The sequence below is a fragment of the Hypomesus transpacificus genome, chromosome 18, assembly GCF_021917145.1.
Source record: "Hypomesus transpacificus isolate Combined female chromosome 18, fHypTra1, whole genome shotgun sequence".
Taxonomy (NCBI): Eukaryota; Metazoa; Chordata; class Actinopteri; order Osmeriformes; family Osmeridae; genus Hypomesus; species Hypomesus transpacificus.
In genome coordinates, this window is record NC_061077.1 from 6842253 (window position 1) to 6862250 (window position 19998).

Genomic DNA, 19998 nt, shown 5'->3' on the forward strand with positions numbered 1-19998 from the left:
GTTTACAGTAAATATATTATATAATTTAAATATAACTGAATTGTTCACATGGCAGTACTAAAAGAAACAGTACTTGTTGCAACAGTAACATCCACGCAGTAAATGTTTCCTACTGACTTAATGTCAGCTGTTGGTTGTTGTGGACTACATCAGAGCTATATTATTACGTTTGCCAAGGAACTCTGGGAGAATATGCAGATCCATGTGCACATTACACCCTCCTAGGCCTGTGAAAATAGTCCACCTGTCGCTGTCTGTCCTGCCTCTTCCTTTGCCCCAACCAACTGCTCTGCAGCACGATCTTGCCAGCTGACCAAGGCTGCTGAAAAAAGAATATGTATAATATGTCTTCCCTCTGGTTGTGCCATAAATATCTTCCATGCAGACCTGTGGGTTTAATTTTAGTCTTTGTGAGGCTTGAACAGCCACTTACCAGCTGTCATCCATGCAGTACCACTGTCGTTTCTGCTCCAGAACTGTGTTGCAAACAGACAGAGCTTTGCCCTGTTATTTGACTTAGAAAAGAATTGTATACACTACAAGGCAACATGTCCGATCATAGTGACCAGGATTCCTTCCCAGAGAATGTCGATGAGGAGGACATTGATGAAGATGAGATTTTGGCCAACCTGTCTCCTGAGGAGCTCAAACAGCTCCAGAGTGAGATGGACGTGATCGCCCCAGATGAGAGGGTGCCGGTGGGACAGAGACAGAGGGACCAGACAGAGAAGACTCCCACTGGGGGTTTCGACCACAGATCCTTGGTGGATTACCTTTACTGGGATAAAGAGTCCAAACGCATGCTTGATGAGGAGAGGGTCCCTGCCACTCTACTACCCAGTGAGGTGAGAGGTCTCATGTATATTTTGTGCACAGTAATGTGAATCATAATAGATATGTTTACATGTATCTATAGTAACAATGGCTGATGACCATGACCAATTTGTAAAGTATTTTCAAAGCCAACATTTTAGGGGGAGAGACAATTGACACTGTATTTCACAGATATTTTTCAAATATAAGTTGATTGGATAACTGCTCTAATTGTTTAAATCAGAAAAATATACATGAAGAAGCTGAAAACAAAGAAGAAGAAAAGGATTGCCAGTACTGGGATAAAGAGTCTGTACGCATGTTGGAGGAGGAAAGGGTGCCTGCCACTCTGCCGCTTAGTGGGGTGAGAGTCATCATGTGCACTTCATGTAGATGTAGGCCACATTATGTGGACAGTAAAAACAGCTGACTTTAACATTCCTAAAAGATATGTTCTTCTGATGATCTTGATCTTCAAATTGTCTCCATTAGAAAAACATGAAAGATGAGGCTGAAAACAAAGAAAAAGGAGAAGATGACTGTGAAGATGTGGAATATGTTTATGAAGTGGTAGAAGAGATCATAGAGGAGGAGGCTGTGGAAGGGGTTGAAGGAGAGGAAGTAATTGAAGAAATAATAGAGGAAATCGTGGAGGTGGTGGAGGAAGAACATGTGGTGGAGCTGAAAGAGGAGGAGAAGGTCAAACCACTTGAGAAAGTAACTGAACCGGAACATCAAACCACCGACAATTCAAAATTATACCCATCAGAAGACGAAAGTACAAATACTGCAAATACTAACAGTAATGTCCCATTAGCCCCTGTTAAGTTTGAAGAAGAAGTCACGGGAGAAAAAGATACTGAGAACTCAAAGAGCACATCAAAAACACCAGAAACAGAGGATACTAACACCACCACCCTATCCCCCAGCCTTACAGAGCAAGATCCAAAGGAGCAGAAGGCAGATGAGAGCTATAAACCCCTCCAGAAAGAAGAAAGAAAAATAAACAGACTGAATATTCCAAAACTGGCCCTTGGTGGCATTAAACTGACATCAAGGCCTTCAGGGAATGACACAAACCTGGAAAGCACCTTGGATAAGATTTATAACAACAACCCCACAATCACTGAAATAAACCTCAATAACATTGAAAACATTCCTAAAGAAATGCTAATAGACTATGTCAATGCCCTAAAGAAGAACAAATTTGTAAAAACCTTTTGCATTGCCAATACGGGTGCTGATGAGAACATAGCTTTCACCCTGGCCAACATGCTGCGAGAGAACCGTAGCATCACCACCATCAACATTGAGTCCAACTTCATAACAGGGAAGGGGATTGTAGCCATCATGCGCTGTCTCCAGTTCAACGAGACCCTGACTGAGCTACGCTTCCATAATCAGAGGCACATGTTGGGCCACCATTCAGAGATGGAGGTGTCTCGTCTCCTTAAGGCCAACAACACCCTCCTGAAGTTGGGCTACCACTTTGAGCAGGCTGGGCCCAGGATGGTGGTGACCAACCTGCTGACCAGGAATCTGGACCGCCAGCGACAGCTGAGGAACGATGAGCAGAAGCATCAGCAGTTGAAGGAGCAGAAGGAGGTGATGCAGATGTATGAGAGCAGTTTGAACTTGCCGCCAGGTCTTTTGGAGATGCTGGGTTATATCCCCCCTATTGAGCTTCTGCAACAGCAGGGGTTCCTAGAACCCCCTCCACAGCCCAGCACCCCTTCACAGGCCAGCACCCCTCCACACGCCAGCACCCCTCCACAGGCAAACAAACTCAATCTCAAACACACTGTACACAACCTTCTTCCACATTCGACCAGCACTGACCAGGCCAAGCCACTCCTGGATGTCCAACTCAAGAGGACTCCCAAACGCAGAGACCCTTTTCTGGAGCTGGACCCCAGGGAGGACAGGAGGCCAGACAGGGCCAGCTTTCATCTGAGGAAGACCACCCGGCCAAGAGAGACTGGCAGTGGGGTGATGGGAGATGAGAGAGCCAACCTTAAGGATGTGATTAAGACACTGAAGCCAGTCTCTCGCAAAAGGCAGCCCCCAAAGGTTGATCCCACTCCCAGAGATCAACTCCTGAGTGAGATCAAACAGAGCAATGTGGCCTATCTAAAATCTGTGAGTATAGCTGGGAATTCTCAGATTTCAAAGACCCATGCCGGCAGAAAAATATAATTTTTCTAAGCATCCTAGACTGCAGCAAGGGTACTTGAAAACCTGCATACTAGATGTTTCTTCACTATCCTGAATAAACAACACTGTTGTCTTTGTTTACAGACACCGCTCCCCAAACTCCTGGAATCAAGAGAAACCAGTCTCTTCTGAAGATTCCATCAACTGTATCTACAATATCTACATTAGCTGTGTTTCACAAAGTGTGACGTGTCTCTTCTTGTCCTCCCACAAGCTAAAAAAAGATATTGTGTATTAGTACTGCTGGTCAGACAGACCATCTTAAGCAAGTATTCCTATTGACATGTATTTTAATCTATTTTACTGTGTATGCCTACTCTGTGGTTGTTACACCTTTGTGTGTAGTTTGACATATCTGTCCAGTCTACTGTGAAATGTAAAAAATATGAATTAAACAAAGCCTTGTTTCATCAGGGCCAATGTATTGAAATGCTACTGCATTTCTTCTTGTTCATTCAATTCATGAACATGACACATCTGATATAGATTTTATATATTAAGTTTATTTTCTTTGTGAAATGTAGTGCTTTGCCTCCCATTGTGGTTACACTTAGTGACAACAAAAACATACAAAAAGTAGTTTTATTATGGCATCCTTTTTAACATTCCCGTAACATTTCCAGTAATCCAATTATCACGTTAACATGCGCAAATTGTCTACAGAAAGCATGATTCTGCTTGGAATGGCAACAGAAGCTTTGCATTCTGATAAACAGACACTTGCATCCATTTCCATTGTAAATGGAAAATGGATCTCAAATGGACATCCTGACATTTCTTTCCAGTCAGAAAAATCTCACCTAGACATACTACAGATTACAATGTCTTTGAGTGCACTAAATATATTATTTTAACAAAGTGCTTTTTGCAACCGATAGGTTAATAATTTACATGCATAATAATGAAATTCAGCCATACATCTGAAATAAAATTATATTTCAAAAATAAAGCTGATAGCAATTATCTTTATCATACTGCATAGCCATGGTCAGAAGATATTTCTCTCAAACCAACCCACAGGGTCTGAAAAAACAAGGGCATAATTGCTACTTGTCAATGAGTAGTCACTTATTCATGGGTTCCATCAGCATTTGGGCAATCTTGTCCAGAGACTGTAGTTCAATAGGTAAAGGAGATAAAGAGGTGTTTGTGCTGAGGTAGTGTAATCGTGTTGAATTGTAGGAACTCACTCCTCAGTATAAATACCACCCACCAGCACCATCAAATGGCTAGCATTTTGGTAGGGCAGCTGGCTTAAGCAGTGTTTAAAGAGGTGATCGTTGAAAGCCAGGTTCAAACCCTTGGTGTGGGCAAGATTGGGATGAAAAAATACAGTTGAGTGACACGACTACACCTTTGAGAATAGCTAAATGTTTGTTTCTGATTTAGTTCATTTTAGTGACAATGTATTGTTAGCTCTATAAGTTTGCAACTGAACCTTAGACACAGCCTTCAGACACAGAACTATGTACTCACATTCAGCATTATAATATGCAGTCAATATAGACAACACCACAGGTGCACATAAATAATTTAAACAACATTTTGGACAGGAAAAACAGACAAGGATGCTCATGACTCATTGAGTGTCTTTCAGAAACATATAATCTATTTATGAGTGCACACCTCTCCCAAAATGAAGTAACCAAACACAAAATATATAACAGTGTAATATAAAGCATGGAACAGATGTGTAACAAAAACCAAAACAAATGAATAGGAGGAATGCATAACCTTATTTGGGGTCAAAAATATCTTAGGATTGTGCTAAAAGAAAGATAAGTATATTGAAAGAGGGTGCCAGTTTGACAAGCCCTCCTCTCATTCCTTAAGCTTGCTCTCAATGAAGTCCTGGATCTTGTTCATCTTCTCCTCCTGCTGGTCCAGGAGGTCCATGATGACACCCATGGGAGACTTCTTTATGCCAACCCCTTCAATTTTATTCTCCATCCGGTTCTTCATGTTGCGCAGTCTGAGAGAGGCATGGACCAGACTCACTGTAAAACAGAGGATAGGGGACTTGTTTTATTTGTCAACAAATGATTCAAAAATTGGGTAGATTTCACCAATATAAACTGATCTTATAAGCTACTCATATCGAGGGGTTCAACAGAGGCATCGTCTTTATTCCTTTGAATGCTGGATGCCAATGGGATGATGTCAACCAGTAAAAGTTGTTATGTTGCTACATAGCAACCAGTCAACAGGCGGGCCTCTTGGGAAGGGCTCTCACAGTGTTCCTTCTCAGCCTGCCTCCCAATTCCAACACAAAGCTGTTGCTTTTGCTTACTGACTCACAAACAATTAACTAACCTGTTGTTTGGTACTCTGAATGCACCAGTCATAATATATTGTCACACATATAAGCCTGTAAATTAGTGAAACAGAGAGGTTGGAAAAACCTGTTTCTAGAAGTCCTCAACTATAGATTCCGCTATGACTCACCTCCCTCATAATAGAGCCCCATGTCCTTTTGGATCTGACCCGGGGAGCTAAAATGCCATACTCTTACTCGGAGGGTAATGCTTATAACAGGAAAAAACTCACATAGTAAAGGGAAAGTGATCCCAAAAATGAAGACCATCACACCACCACACAGCGACAACAGGAAGTAGCTGGTACCCATAACTGCAAGGACAAACAGGGTGGGGTTCTTCTTCTTAAAGTTCTTGATGATGGTCTTGTTCTCCCCTGCCCACACAGAACCCATGAAGACCAGAGAGACCACTGCTCCTCCCAGGAACATACCAAGAGGGTTAAGGAATCTAAAAAATATACAAGACATACAAATACATAAATACGAATATCCAAAGCTACTATGGTTAATATGCTCAGTAGTTTGGGGCAGAAAGAACAGCACAGCCTGGTGGTTGGAATAATAGAAATCCTGCATCATGCAGCCAAGGACATTTTCTATAACCATCAAGGTGCCTGAAAAACAGGGCATGCCTAAAAGCCCATGTTCCATTGTATCCATATTACAAGTGCTATTAAACTTTTCCATTAACTCGTTGATCGTCAAATTACTATTTATTGCTTAACATCAGGATGACCAAAGCCAAATTACAAGCCTAGGATTTTTACTAGTATTTATGTTAACAATTTTTTTTTGGTTTGAGAAATAAGCCATAGAAAACCAATCTAGCTGTTGATGATAATGTTTTCATTATTTGGTTTGAAGGCAGTATTAGCACACATCATCATACACACTAAAAGGACGCAGAAAATGTAGCTCTAAATGAATTGATGTAGGCCAGCTCCTAGTTAGCTACTGTAGCTACTTATCTAAACAAACTCCACTCCATAAATGTAGCCTAGCAGTTGTGCACAAATATACACACGTTAGAAAAGAAAAGGCAATATTTACAGACTGCTACTAATATGGCAGGCACTTCAATATTGTGGCTATGGGTGCGGACCACATTGCCAACTAATCACATTACGGTGTACAGTAGGCCTACAGTAGCTAATTAGCTGTTTGTAGCTGGGTGACTTGCTGTAAGGTAACAACCATTGACTTACCCAACAATCAAGAAAACCACGATGGCTACGGCAAAATAATTTGTCTGGTAGTACAGTAAATTGCTGATCACCCTGTTGTTCCATTTCGTTAAATCTCTAAAATCCGGTTTAGCAAATCGATCAGCCCCTGGGAAGAAATCGTCCCAGGGTCTAAGTGGTGCCAGCTCCATCCTTGCCATTGCTTATTTTCTCTTAGCTGCTAGCAAGTTTGCTGAGTGTGAGGTCAGCTGATCAGCGAGCAATGAGGAGAATCAAGCTTTTTCACGTGAAACGCTCGCGAGAGTTGCTTGTGACTGACAGCTAGGGAATGAAGTGGATCAAAGCTGCGTCATATTTTCCTGAAATGGTTTCACATTTTGGCAAAGATGGAAATGTACATACGACGCAATTTTGACACACCTGAAACAAATATTCGTCAAGGAAATGGAACCGTAAAAGTATGGCGGATGCTGAGGAGCCGTAAGTAAGAAATTATTAAAAGCAAGAGTAGTGCCGAATTGATCTCCCTCTACTAAAAAACAATCCTACTTGAACCTTCTTTTATTCTCTCCTTTTAGGCAGAAGAAAAGAAGGAGAATAGAGGACCTCACTGAAAAGTTAGTGACGAAAGACATGTACTATGCTCTAAACTGCCTGGCACTGGCTGCAGGTTTGCCAAAATCCAGCTGCAAACGCAGCGCCAGTGTGGTACCGATGTGAAAAATCATTTTCTACATACACGTATTTATTGGCCAATGAAACCTTAACTGAGAACACTTCTGAAGTGGGAATACAATCACTCGCATAGCAAATGTTACATTTTGAGCAGACTTAAAACGTACGCAGTACAATAAAGTTTGACTGCATTGGTTAAAGAAACCGGACAGTTAGATGACTGCCTTATATTCTTATTAAAATACATTTGTTGTAAATCCACGTTTTAGTGACACACACATACTTCACCCAAATAACTGCCATTTGGGTATCTAGGAATAATGCATCGATATTTTCAGGATTATCCGTCATGGTATTTCTAAGAAATATTTGTGATTAATATGTGCAGCAGAGCATCTGTGTTGACCTTTGTGTGTGTGTGCAGAATGGCTGTGGATGTCAGTGCTGGTGACTGGGATGGGCGTTGGAACCATGTAAAGAATTTCCTAGAGAGATCTGGCCCATTTACTCATCCAGACTTTGAACCAAGCACTGAGGTTAGAACTGCAAAGCCAGTTAAAACCTACCTTGTAGTTACAATCATCACCATATCATTTTTACTAGCATTCAGCAATACGTGTTCTTATTAAGAACTAATCATAAAGATGACCCAGGTAATGTTTCTTTCAGTCCCTCCAATTTTTGTTGGATACATGCAAGATATTGGTAATTGGAGCCGGTGGACTCGGCTGTGAACTGCTCAAAAATCTAGTATGTGAGATTATATTATATACATTTGAAAAAATAAGTATAATTTATTTGATAAATAAAGCATGCATACTCTGTTCACACATTCACGTTCACTAGTTTTAATATGTGGCTTTGCCTTTGGTCTAGGCCCTGTCTGGATTTCGGCACATTCATGTGGTTGATATGGACACCATTGATATCTCCAACCTTAATAGGCAGTTCCTTTTCAGGTTTGGGTCATATGGAGTAAGATATGCATTGAAAGTGTTTAATATTTTTTATTTGGGGACCTTCCCCAATGCAAGTAGTTTCTCCAACACCTGAGCTAGTTTTGCTATATTATAATATATTTAGATATTACGTACTGTTCATTAAGTAAATCACTGACAACCTTAATTTTTCTGCTTTTTTACTTTGGTTTGTTTCTATTTTACACCCTCTCATAAAGACTCAAAGATGTGGGACGGCCAAAGGCAGAGGTTGCTGCTGATTTTGTTAACAATCGAATCCCTGGATGTAAAGTCGTCCCGTATCCTTTGCTTCTGAAGAAGCCTATGTGAATATGTTATACTCTTATGAGGGATAACATGCATCATTGAAACCCTTCTGCACAGTCCTGAACAGCCTACTATTGTGTTTATGCTTATCAAATCTCTCAGATACTTCAAGAAGATTCAAGATTTTAATGAGTCTTTCTACAGGCGTGAGTACACGCTTTGTAATGTAATCTATGTCATAGAAATGTTTGCTGAAAACTGCTGAAAAAAATCCATTTATTGTAAATAATCATTTGTAATCACATTTTTTTATTATCCTCTGTAGAATTTCACATCATAGTTTGTGGTCTAGACTCCGTCATTGCCAGGCGATGGATGAATGGAATGTTGGTAGGTATTTTTTATAACAAATATCTGTGCTTTGTTTTGAGCATATTGACTATTCCATTACAAATAACACATGAATGAATGCCCCGAGGGTGAATTGTTCTGCACAAGAGCTAAAAAAACGGGCTACATTCAACACTGCAGACAGGACAGTACAGTGGACAGAACATAATTATTTAAAAGCATAGCGAGACAATAAATGCAAGAATAAAATAATACAAAAAATACAACTGAAGGCATCGTGGGAATAACTTAAGAATGTCAGTAGGTCCAGTTCAATGTAAAGTGCAGAAAGGATAAAAACATCTGTTTTGATTGAGCAGCTGAATACTTCTTGGGCACATAGCTAGACTGCTAATATAAATATGTGTTGTCAGCTGTCGCTTCTGAGCTATGAAGATGGAGTACTGGACACCAGCTCCATCATACCACTCATAGATGGAGGGACAGAGGGCTTCAAAGGCAATGCCAGAGTCATTCTCCCAGGCATTAGTGCATGCATTGACTGCACGCTGGAATTCTATCCACCTCAGGTACCTATCATCTAAAACCATGTGTCATTATTTTAGCTGAATCTGTTTTTACTTCATGCTGTTTTTGTTTGGCTGTAGATTAACTTCCCCATGTGCACCATTGCGTCCATGCCTCGGTTACCAGAGCATTGTGTTGAGTATGCTAGAATGCTGCAATGGCCCAAAGATAAGCCTTTTGGAGGTATGTTCATAAAATCACACTACACATTTCCTACACCTACAGGACAAAAAATGGCACTGTAGTTCTCCATTGCACGTTTATTGTCTCAGTGCTTGCGTAACACTGTTAAATACAATCGTTTTGAGAGGCAGGCTGCTCCTACTCTGTCTCCTAGATGGTGTGGTCTTGGACGGGGACAACCCAGAGCACATCCAGTGGGTGTTCCAGATTGCGGAGGAGAGAGCTGCAGAGTTTAACATTACTGGAGTCACATACAGACTCACACAAGGTCAACCTTTTTTCATACAAGATCAGTTGCCGAAAAACTACATAGTTCAAATCAGAGTATGGATAAATTACATTACAGGTTTTTGTTACAGGGGTTGTGAAGAGGATTATCCCTGCGGTGGCTTCCACAAATGCTGTTATTGCTGGTATATAAGGCCAATTTTTTACATCTGCATTGGATTTTTTTTTTTTACAAAAAGTTTCAAAATTAGATATAAAAAAAAATCATAATGTTTTTCGTTTTCTCAGCTTCCTGTGCCACTGAAGTTTTCAAAATAGCTTCAAGGTAAGTAATTACATCCATTCCCTCATTAGGCCTTTTCATCTTTTCTAGTGTTCTCGTGAGAGTGAGTACTTCTGGTAGAATTCTATTCTTGTGTTCTGTTTAGTGCATACATTCCTCTGAATAACTATCTGGTGTTCAATGATGTGGATGGATTGTACACCTACACATTTGAAGCTGAGCGAAAGGTGAGTTCTACCTCTTCAATAAATAGAATATTTGAAAGAGTGGAGCATTTAGTATACAGTATCACTGTCAGTTAGTGTTCAGTCGAGGCTGTACGCTCAAGCATGCTTTTGTATGACAGGAGAACTGCTCGGCATGTAGCCAGGTGCCCCAGGATCTCCAGTTCCCTCCCTCAGCCAAACTACAAGAGGTTCTGGAGTACCTGACTGAGAACGCCTCCCTGTGAGTACTGTGTTGATGCTAGGCCTACCCACATCTATGCATTTCTTTCTTTTCGTCTTTTTAATGTGTACGGCAGATGAATACACATGTCCTCTGTGACTCTTGTTTTCTTTAGACAAATGAAATCCCCAGCAATCACTACAACGTTGGAAGGCAAGAATAAGACACTATATTTACAGGTAAGGTAACTTTCCAATACTTAAAAATGTAATATATTACAATATATGAAGCTATAACAATTCACTAACAGTTTCATCACTGTTTTACAGACAGTAGCATCCATTGAACAAAGAACCCGGCCAAACCTTTGCAAAACCTTGAAAGGTAAGTATATTTAGGTATATTTAGAGTTTTTCATGTATCTCAGTGTGGGTGCTACTGTCAAAGGTGTCATTGGTTTGCTGACCTAAGCAAATCTTGGATCCTCTGCATACTGTCCCGAAATGAAGACCTCTCATGAACACTGCTTTAACTACTTTCTTCATTGCAAATTTTGATATTCAATAGCACAGGTGGGCAGTATTTATACTTACGGATGAGTTCAATCAGTTGTGTTCGGTTAATCTGCCTTAACAGAACAATCCATGAAAATTGATTCCCCAAATGTAAAATGACTTCCTGTTATTGCAGAGCTGGGATTGGCTGATGGACAGGAACTGGCTGTGGCAGATGTCACCACACCACAGACAGTTCTCTTCAAGCTGAATTTCACCACATAAAGCACCCACAAACATACAATAATGAAATGTACTTGGTCTGCAACAACCTTTGTTAAACAATGTTGCAGCTATAATTTATTTGAGACTAATAATGTAAATATGATCAACCATATTTGTCTCTTTATCATTAAAACATACATTTGTCCAGAATCTTTACACAGTGAACAATTTAGAATCAAATTGGGGAACACCTTTTATCAGTGATGTTGCTCTACTGTCTGCTATCAGGAGCTGTTGTTTTTCCCTCTTTATGATTATACTTGCTGTAGTTTCACTGTATGTGCATTCAAATGTATATGTACTGTGCTCCAATAAAGTATTTCCATTGTTGGTAATCAGTCATGTCTTTTTACTTTTTATAACTTGGTTCATTCCTCTCCAGAGGACGTTCAGTGAACTGTTGTTACTATAGGTTAGAGTACTGGTGACACCATTCATTTTCATAGATTAAGATCACTCTGATGCAGAACATTTGGTTTTATTAAGTTAGACAGATTTTTTTAATACTTGGTAATCCTATTAATTTCCTAGGTTTATTTCTGACACTAATTATAAAGTAAGTGATTTGTCAACTTCACTAAGATTTTAGACAACTTTATCAGTTCTTAGAAAAGTGAGAATGAATTAAAGCGGTCTTCATTGGTCTCCTAGGTGCTGTCCATGGTGCTAAACCTCGTCCTCTCGTGATTCAGCATGGGAGGGGGTGGGTGGGGGAGAATACCCAGCTCTATTTAATCTTCTTAAGCATAATATAATGAAAGGGGTTTATTGCACTCAGGGAAACAGATGGTTTCTTGATTACGTTCTTGTTTTTAATGATGGGAAAGCCGCCTGGCGTGCTAATTCACTAGTCACTAGAGTTTGCTACATGCGTAGACAGATGGACATGTGAGGAAAGAACTGCTTCAAGATATTCATGAATCCCTACACACCCTTGACATGGATACCGACAACACTGACACCTGTAGCATCTGATGAAAAAGGACTAGAAAGCATGAAGGCCTAATTAAAATCAAACAACAGAAGTGGCGTACGTATTCGTGTCTGGAGTACAGTCTACTGTAAGTGTTGATTGGACGTCTCTTGGATTGAGTCGTATTTTAAGAAGTGAGATAAATTATGTCACGCTTTGGAGTCAAATGGAAGTATGCTGAAACCAAAAATGATCTGGCGCGAAGTAAACCGTTATGAATACATTCCCATTGGCATCCACACGAGATGTCAATCTAAAGTTTTACCACAAAAATAGTTGAAAGATGCTGCCTTCTCACACGGGATATATTTAATTGAACAACAAGGTAGGTAATCTAGCATTTAATTATAGTTTACGTCTCATAGATAAAAGTAGTGGAGACTTTGCATTTAGTTTGTTAAAGAAAACCCTGGAAGGATTATTGATATAGGCTTATCCATGATAAGTAATTAAAGATACGAAAATACATGTCACAAATGTATTGATTTAAGCGAATGTACATGGATGCATATTCGTTTAAGTAGCATACCTTCTCATTGGTGGCTGAGTTTCTACAGGAAATTGTGGATCACCAAATCAATGAATCAAGTTTAAGATCTTGCTCAGTCCATCAACCTGAGTGATGCTAGACAACAGTGACAACGCAATTACACCGGTCATTATATCAAGGGTTCAAAATGTAGCATGAAGACTTTTTTTCTGAAATCGTAACACCTTGTCACCTGTTGTCTTTTAAGTATAAATCTCAATGTACAAGAGACAAACATACTGTAGCTGTTCAGTATGCCTTAATTTAATCCTCAACAATATGATCATCCAATATTTGATCCATGAGTCATCAGTCTATGCTTGCAAGGCAGGCAGGATGATGGTGAGCTGTGTGTTGGCATGGCGGCTGCACTGGGGTCTCCTGCTGCTTGGCACAGTCCTACTCTACAGCCATCCAGTGTCCACTGGCAACCAAAGCTCTGGGGCCCTGACAGGTAGGTGTCAGATCAGTCAGATCCAGTCTCCCCATTGTCCTCCCTCCCTGTGGACTCATTATGAAACCTGGCCACCAATACGGACTGGTCTCCAAGGAATTCACAATGGCCAGATTCAACAACATCAAAACAGGTACTTGTGGTCTGCCTGCAGAAGATATACAATATTACAGCACCACAATTTCACTTCATAGGTCATAGATGTATGGATATCCTTTTGTCCACTGTGAAAAATGTCAGTTGTGAGTTTTCTGTTAACCTTCAACTCTGCTCGTCTGTTAAGGTCAGGGGGATGCTGCATGCATCCACATGGTGGTGCTGCTGCTCCAGAAACCGACTGCTGGCATAGCTAGCTCGGTACAACGTACTTGGCTTCACCGAGCTTTGAAAACCAATAGATTTACCTTATACTAACCTCTGTCATAGACCATGTATTACACTACTGTTGCTATGCACATCTAATAGTATGTACCATGTATACGTGTTTTACTGTGTGGGGTCAGATGGTTGAGTGGCTATTAATCAGAAGGTTGCCGTTTCGATATTTGCCGTGCCAAATGACGTTGTGTCCTTGGGCAAGGCATCCTACTGCCTCGGGGAGAATGTCCCTGTACTTACTCTAATTCACTCTGGATAAGAGCGTCTGCTAAATGACTAAAACAGTTTAGTCATGTCACATCCACTGTATTGGTGTCTGGGGGCAGACAATAGCGTGTTACTTTTTTTCTCTTTTTTTTCTTTATTTGAATTTTTTATGCATTCTAGTCTTAGGATTTCTGCGGACTGAACAGAGCATAGTCGATTGATCTTACATACAACATCCTGTCTCATCTCAAACTGACACTCTTCCATCTGACAACCTCCTCAGGTTTAGCCCAGGAGAGAACTGGCACCTGTGAGGTGGTGGCTGCCCATCGCTGCTGCAACAGGAACAAGATTGAGGAGCGTTCTCAGACAGTTAAATGTTCCTGCTTCCCTGGCCAGGTTGCTGGTACAACCAGGGCTCAGCCCTCCTGTGTGGAAGGTAGGCAAGACTAAAGAATCCTGGAGTTGTTCAGTAGATATTGTGGAACCTTCACCAAAACTTTTGACTGATTTAAATAGTTTTTTTCCCCACTCCTGTCTATGATGCTAAATTTAGCCTGGTTTTGAGTGAGATATGCCAAAAAAAACACCTTAGTGTCATGGCAAATAATAGACACCCTTCAGGTTAGATATTATTTAAGCAGAGGTGCTGTGTGTGATGTGTGCTTCTCCAGCATCCATAGTGCATCAGAAGTGGTGGTGTAGGATGGAGCCGTGTTTGGAAGAAGAAGAGTGCAGGGTTCTTCCTGACCTCACTGGTTGGTCCTGCATCTCTGGGAACAAAGTCAAGACAACCAAGGTGAGGTCACGGTCATCTCAGATGGAGAGACAGCAAACAGAAAGCCATCTCATTGTCTTCAAAACCCAGTTACCCTACTGAGGCAGTTAAAGCAACCACATTTATATTCACAGCGATGCAAGGTTGCTGTGGATAATTTGCATTGCCCATGATATTGGAAGCAATGTAAAATGTATATTAGCAGTTGTCGTAGTGAAAACAAATATAAACAGAGTTGACAATCTTCTTGTCCGTCCTCCCTCTAACCCCTCTCTTTTCTGATCTCATTCTATTATGTTCACTCATCTAATGCAAAGAGGGAATGACAGAATTTGTGTGTGCGCATACCATGTTTGTACAGTGTTTGCTATAAGCCCAGCTTTGATGATCAAAGGTCCCACACAATCACGCATAATCACAACTCCCAAAGGCACCATCAACATTACTGCTCTCCACTAGGCACATGGAGCTAAGCTAGTTTAATTCTGTAATCTTGTGAACGATGGGGCCAAAAGGACAAACATGAAATTAGACTTTTTAAATAAATGTAAACCATCTAATGTAGAGCCCTTGAAGTGATTGAATAAAATCTAGACAGCCTTACTTGCAAAGGGACAAAAAGCTGTATTTAGAAAATGTTTAAATATGGGGTTTTTCTACTCTTCTTTTGTAGTCTCAAATTGAACATAATTTTTTTTATAGATATCTTGGTATAGTCAATATTGTTCTGAAAACAGCTGGCTTGTGCAGCTTTTAAACACAAGTCAGTTATTTTCAATCCAGCTGCTTTTTGAATCACGTAAAAATGTCCATTAACAAACACAGTAAATGAATCTACTTAAAGAAAGTATCATTATGAAATCTTATGGGTCGATATACTATGCTTTTCAGGTTGCACGATAGCAATAGTCCATCTCAGCCTTCAGTCTGCTGTCCTCCCCTGAACAGCTGTCTTTGTCTTCCCTGAAGAGAACTGTCATCCTAGTGCTCATGGAACATAAGAACCTGTAGGAGCTTCGTCTGGTGACAGAAACAACTGAAGGGCAGGATTCACTAAAGGAATTAGTAATTTTTTCACACACACCACTGTGTATGGGATTTAGCTTTGCAGACATTTGTAATATTACGAAGTACTGTTTAAGATGTAGTTAATCTGAATCATCTAAATGAAATAACGGACTGCCCATGACAATCTTCCTACAAAAGACATGTCTTCTATGGATTGCAGGAAGTGTAGAAAGGACACGTGCCAGGACAGAAAAATGCTTTTGGAAGAAACCAGATATACATGTATTACCCTAAAACACAAACAAACACACACACACACACACACACAGCTTTCATCTCTACCGGTTAGACAAGCCACCACCTGCAAGGCTGCGATGGCATGCAAATAAACATGGAACTCAGATGCAAAACAAGGGCTGTTTGAAATGCTAATCACGAGATGAGGAGACGAGGAGCCCCTTCACTGCTGAGAGTATTTATATTACGCTTTTGTTTGTCTTTCTAAACTGAAGTCTCCTGTGGAGAGGACCTCAGTAATAGTAATGATGGGAAATGGTGCAGAATTGTCTGTGCCTGGAAGCAAATTGTAGCTACAAGCAAAATGGGAAACTATATTGTCATTCTTCCACCTTTTTTCCAATGACCACTTTGTGTGCAACCACAATATTTGTCACTCTTAGAACTTGGCCCATAAATATTGGCAGATTTAGTTTGTGACTTTACAATTGGATAACTGAACTGTCTCAATGATAAAAGCACAAATACTGATGAAAGCCAATCACTGCCCATATCAGAAGGAACTTTCATATAACACATTGGCAACCACATTATAATAGTTGGTGGAAGCTGACTGAAAACCATTCTTGCTTACCATTGGCAATTATAATAGATTTTTACTAACAGTACAGTGTAAATAGAGAGAGAAACAAGCTCATGGATTTCAACTTTGATACTGAGTGATTTTCACATTCAGACTGCATCTTTACGTTAAAGATACTACCATACATATGTATGCATGTGAAATACAAAGTGTATTTGTTCCTGTTATTATGTTTGTATGCGTATAGGGGAATTAAGAAAAAACACTTTTATATTGCAGTCAGCTAGTGCTGTAATAGGCTGAATGTAATTTGGTCATGGCTCAAAGGTTTGCTCAATTTGTTCCATTTGTTTTTGTCATTATGCATGATGTCTAGAATAGAAATTACATTTAACATGATTAAAAGCAGACTGAACAATTACTTTTTAATGAATAAACATTAATTGGACAAGAATGGATGTTATCTGCTGTGTATAGTGTATTTGTAAATCATATAGATCATACAGCAGTTGCAGTCACAGGCAGAATGACTTGCTTATTCAACTGAGTAAAAGCCAGGCAAATCACTGCCATCCCTACAGATGGACATAGCACCCTATGACTGTAGGGCGTCAGCGGGGAAAGATATAAGGGGCATGGTAACTTCACATACATTGAGTGAATTAAATAATTTCACTTTCTACTGTATTTGACTGAGATACTTCCAATGTTTGAAATAGTAAAAATTATTTAGCATCTTAAATTGGAACTGAGAATTGATACATTGTAATTTGAAGCACATAAAAATACTTACAGAACAGTACTGCTGGGTCCATAGACTGTGGAAACTTCCTATCAGGACGGCCTGATTTATTTGGCTGACTATGTTCAAAGAGTGCATATGGGTAATTGCGATTTACTGTCACTCTCCATTAAAGTCAAGCTTGGTGAGTTAGGCTGCAGTGTGCTGAAGAGAAAATAACCCACAGCAAGACTCCACAGCTGGTGAGATCAGAGGACTGTTTGAGCAGACCAAGACACTGCTCACTTCATGTCACTCAACACAAGGACTGGTAGTAGCGTCCATGGTTAATAGGATGTATTACTGTGTTTCCTATGAGTTTCACAACTAATTTAGGTAAGTATGTAATGGTCACTAAGTTTGGCCCAAAGAAATTGTAAAGGTTCATAGACAGGATTACAGTCTTCTCAAAGTGACTCGAAAGATGTGTATCTTTCGAGTCATCCATTGTTTATTTTCACCTGCTTCATTCTTTTTGACTGATATTGTTGCTGTACACTAAACAAGGTCAAAAAGACAAGGGTAGCACACACTTGTCACTATTAGTTTGAAATAATCATGCCTGGTTCACAGCAGGTCAGAAGTGATTTGTTTAGGACACCTGTGGATTACCTGTTAAAGTCTTTATTCTTTCATAGACTTCAAAATATAGGTGTCATACGTGTATCCAAAGGAAATACATTTTCATGGACTCCACTATCAAGCGCACTACAATGTTTCTTCATTTTAGAAATATGTTGAGACATGGACCTTTTATTACTGACTAATGGAATGGAATACAGCTGCAATTATTACACAAATGCTATATTGATGTGTTTATTCAATTATGTTCTTTGTCAACATGTCTCAGCGAAGTCTAATTAATTTGTACATCAATTTAGTTAATTATTTGGCATTGTAATCCAGTGATTATGAAGCCATAAAACTTAAGGGATGTCAGTATTGTACTTGCTGTGTGATCAACCTATTAATCCTTCATAATGTCCAAATGGTGTAGTTGTTCCTGGTGTTCCCAGCTTGAATCATTCAGATGAAAGATGGAGAAACGCCATGAGAAGAGATGCACCTGATGTCACGTTTAATTAGAATCCAGTTTGGGCCGTGTTACCTTGACTTTGAAATCCCGACAGCCCACAGGGGGAGTGGAGACAGGGCTGGGCTGGAGAATGTGATTAGACTTGGTAATCATGCTGCCTGCTTGTCGTACAAAAAGAGAATGGCAAACATAAAATTTCACAAACATGAAACATTTGACTAGCTACAGTATATAAAGGAGTGACATAAACTATGCCATTTGTGTACAACTTTCTCAGAGTACTGTTGTGTAATGTTCTCATGTATAGTACATTGTAGTCAGTGTATACATATAAATATATAATAATGTGTATATTATGTATACGTACATGTATGTTTGTACGGGTTTGGTGTATTTCAGGGATGTTTTGGGGGGATGTGTCACTTGCTGATGGTGTGTGAGAGCAGGAGTCCCAGTATTTCATTTGAATACACATGACGAAAAAGGTGAACGCGAACATGAACTTGAAGAGTGTGCCCCACTGGTAGGCTGCTGTTCAAAGGAACTGTGTCTAACATCCCCATTCACAGCTAAAACAGAGACGTGTAGGGATGTGGTCCCAATCTAATCATGGTCTTCACGCCTCATTTTCTCCTAAAGCAATCCTGAGAAGCTCCTGTAAAGTGACATTTGTGCAGAGACACGCAAATACACGCAAGTGTATTTCACATGGAACAGGAGTAGCCAGTCAGCCAGTTTGAGTGAGTTTATAAATATGAGATGTGCCACTGAAATGGACCATGGGGAACGTCATAGTTCCCTTGACACCTCACATACGTCACAAAAGAAGTCAGGACGGATCAGCATCAGAGGTGCCATATTTGTCATGGTTCTGCACCCCAAATGTGAGGCACAGACCCTGAGGGACAGCCCCAGGGACTGACTAAAGGCTGGCTTCATAGGTGCTTGACCATGAAACACACAAGACAAACTAAAATGGTGCAAAGGTATTTAGAAAAGGTAAATCATTTCTTTGGGGTTGAATTTTGGGCTTCTTTCTGCATCATTTGTCGGGTGTCTGGTAGCATCAGACTTGAATGAGGTGGATGGTCAACATAGAAAGAACTGAGGTGTATTTCTATCCAGATAGTAACTCGGCCTGTCTCTGTTTCTCTGTGTGCCTCAGGGGTACAATGTCCACCATGGTTTCACCTTCAACCACACACCTCTGTCTCATCTATCCATCCCACATCCTCCCAGGAGTCAGGACTGACCAGCTGGCATCCACTGTGAATAGAATTGTTTCATTCGGAATTTAACTGTCAAGGGAGCCTTTGAAGGAAGCACTGCTTTGGTATCTTATGTTCAATCTAAACTGTAGGCCTTTGCGGCACAGTCACAACACTGACGGCAGTGTTGCTGTTCCGATTTCAATAGCCTTGGAACAGACAAATGATCTTTGCGTGTTTGGATATAAAAACAAGCATGTGATTTAGAGGCATGCTAATTGGTGCTCTGTGTGCCTCAACCTGCTGTCATGGCCTGGGAGTCGGCATGTGTTTGCACTGTTTGACCAACAGCACAGATGGTGACTGGCAACAACATGTGCCAGGGAGCCACACTCTGAACAAACCCTTCAGGATGATTTTAAATCAACTTCTTCCTACTGGCTGACTAACTCATTGGTGCTTTGTAATGGGAAGTCTTTACACATCATCCCACAAGCCGGCACTTTCCAACTTCTTTGGGAAAACGATGCAGGAATAATTTGATAGACTCATTTTTTCATTGTGTTTCATTTTTCACACATCAACAAATAGATACTGTAAGTAAAACTGTGAGACCAGT

At 40.3% G+C, this 19998-nt stretch overlaps 4 protein-coding genes across 5 annotated transcripts; 3 read left to right on the forward strand and 1 right to left on the reverse strand.

The window, feature by feature from the left end:
* Nucleotides 1–380: 380 nt before the first annotated feature.
* On the forward strand, nucleotides 381–4122 carry lmod3 (leiomodin 3 (fetal)). The gene is made up of 4 exons (XM_047039475.1): nucleotides 381–845; nucleotides 1058–1177; nucleotides 1306–2952; nucleotides 3112–4122. The coding sequence occupies exons 1-4, from the start codon at nucleotides 549–551 to the stop codon at nucleotides 3157–3159; spliced, it is 2112 nt and encodes a 703-aa protein (XP_046895431.1). The 5' UTR covers nucleotides 381–548; the 3' UTR covers nucleotides 3160–4122.
* A 424-nt stretch (nucleotides 4123–4546) lies between these two features.
* On the reverse strand, nucleotides 4547–6780 carry LOC124480314 (PRA1 family protein 3-like). Its single transcript, XM_047039479.1, has 3 exons — nucleotides 6550–6780; nucleotides 5575–5792; nucleotides 4547–5024 (listed from the first exon to the last, which is right to left on the reverse strand). The coding sequence occupies exons 1-3, from the start codon at nucleotides 6726–6728 to the stop codon at nucleotides 4849–4851; spliced, it is 573 nt and encodes a 190-aa protein (XP_046895435.1). The 5' UTR covers nucleotides 6729–6780; the 3' UTR covers nucleotides 4547–4848.
* A 118-nt stretch (nucleotides 6781–6898) lies between these two features.
* LOC124480313 (NEDD8-activating enzyme E1 catalytic subunit-like) lies at nucleotides 6899–11542 on the forward strand. Of its 2 annotated transcripts, none has more exons than XM_047039478.1 (18): nucleotides 6899–7008; nucleotides 7107–7145; nucleotides 7628–7739; nucleotides 7873–7953; nucleotides 8080–8162; nucleotides 8381–8461; nucleotides 8592–8635; nucleotides 8755–8819; nucleotides 9194–9349; nucleotides 9428–9530; nucleotides 9685–9798; nucleotides 9890–9943; nucleotides 10047–10083; nucleotides 10187–10268; nucleotides 10388–10488; nucleotides 10604–10667; nucleotides 10758–10812; nucleotides 11119–11542. In XM_047039478.1, exons 1-18 carry the CDS (start codon nucleotides 6989–6991, stop codon nucleotides 11205–11207), a joined length of 1380 nt encoding a protein of 459 aa, XP_046895434.1. In that variant the 5' UTR covers nucleotides 6899–6988; the 3' UTR covers nucleotides 11208–11542. The 2 variants fall into 2 exon arrangements, with proteins under 2 accessions (XP_046895434.1, XP_046895433.1); XM_047039477.1 differs by having other exon boundaries at nucleotides 6945–7012.
* Nucleotides 11543–13045: 1503 nt separating this feature from the next.
* Nucleotides 13046–16718, forward strand: LOC124480221 (chemokine-like protein TAFA-3). The gene is made up of 5 exons (XM_047039327.1): nucleotides 13046–13163; nucleotides 13447–13520; nucleotides 13962–14187; nucleotides 14423–14547; nucleotides 15418–16718. Exons 1-5 carry the CDS (start codon nucleotides 13046–13048, stop codon nucleotides 15427–15429), a joined length of 555 nt encoding a protein of 184 aa, XP_046895283.1. The 3' UTR covers nucleotides 15430–16718.
* The last annotated feature ends 3280 nt before the right edge of the window (nucleotides 16719–19998 follow it).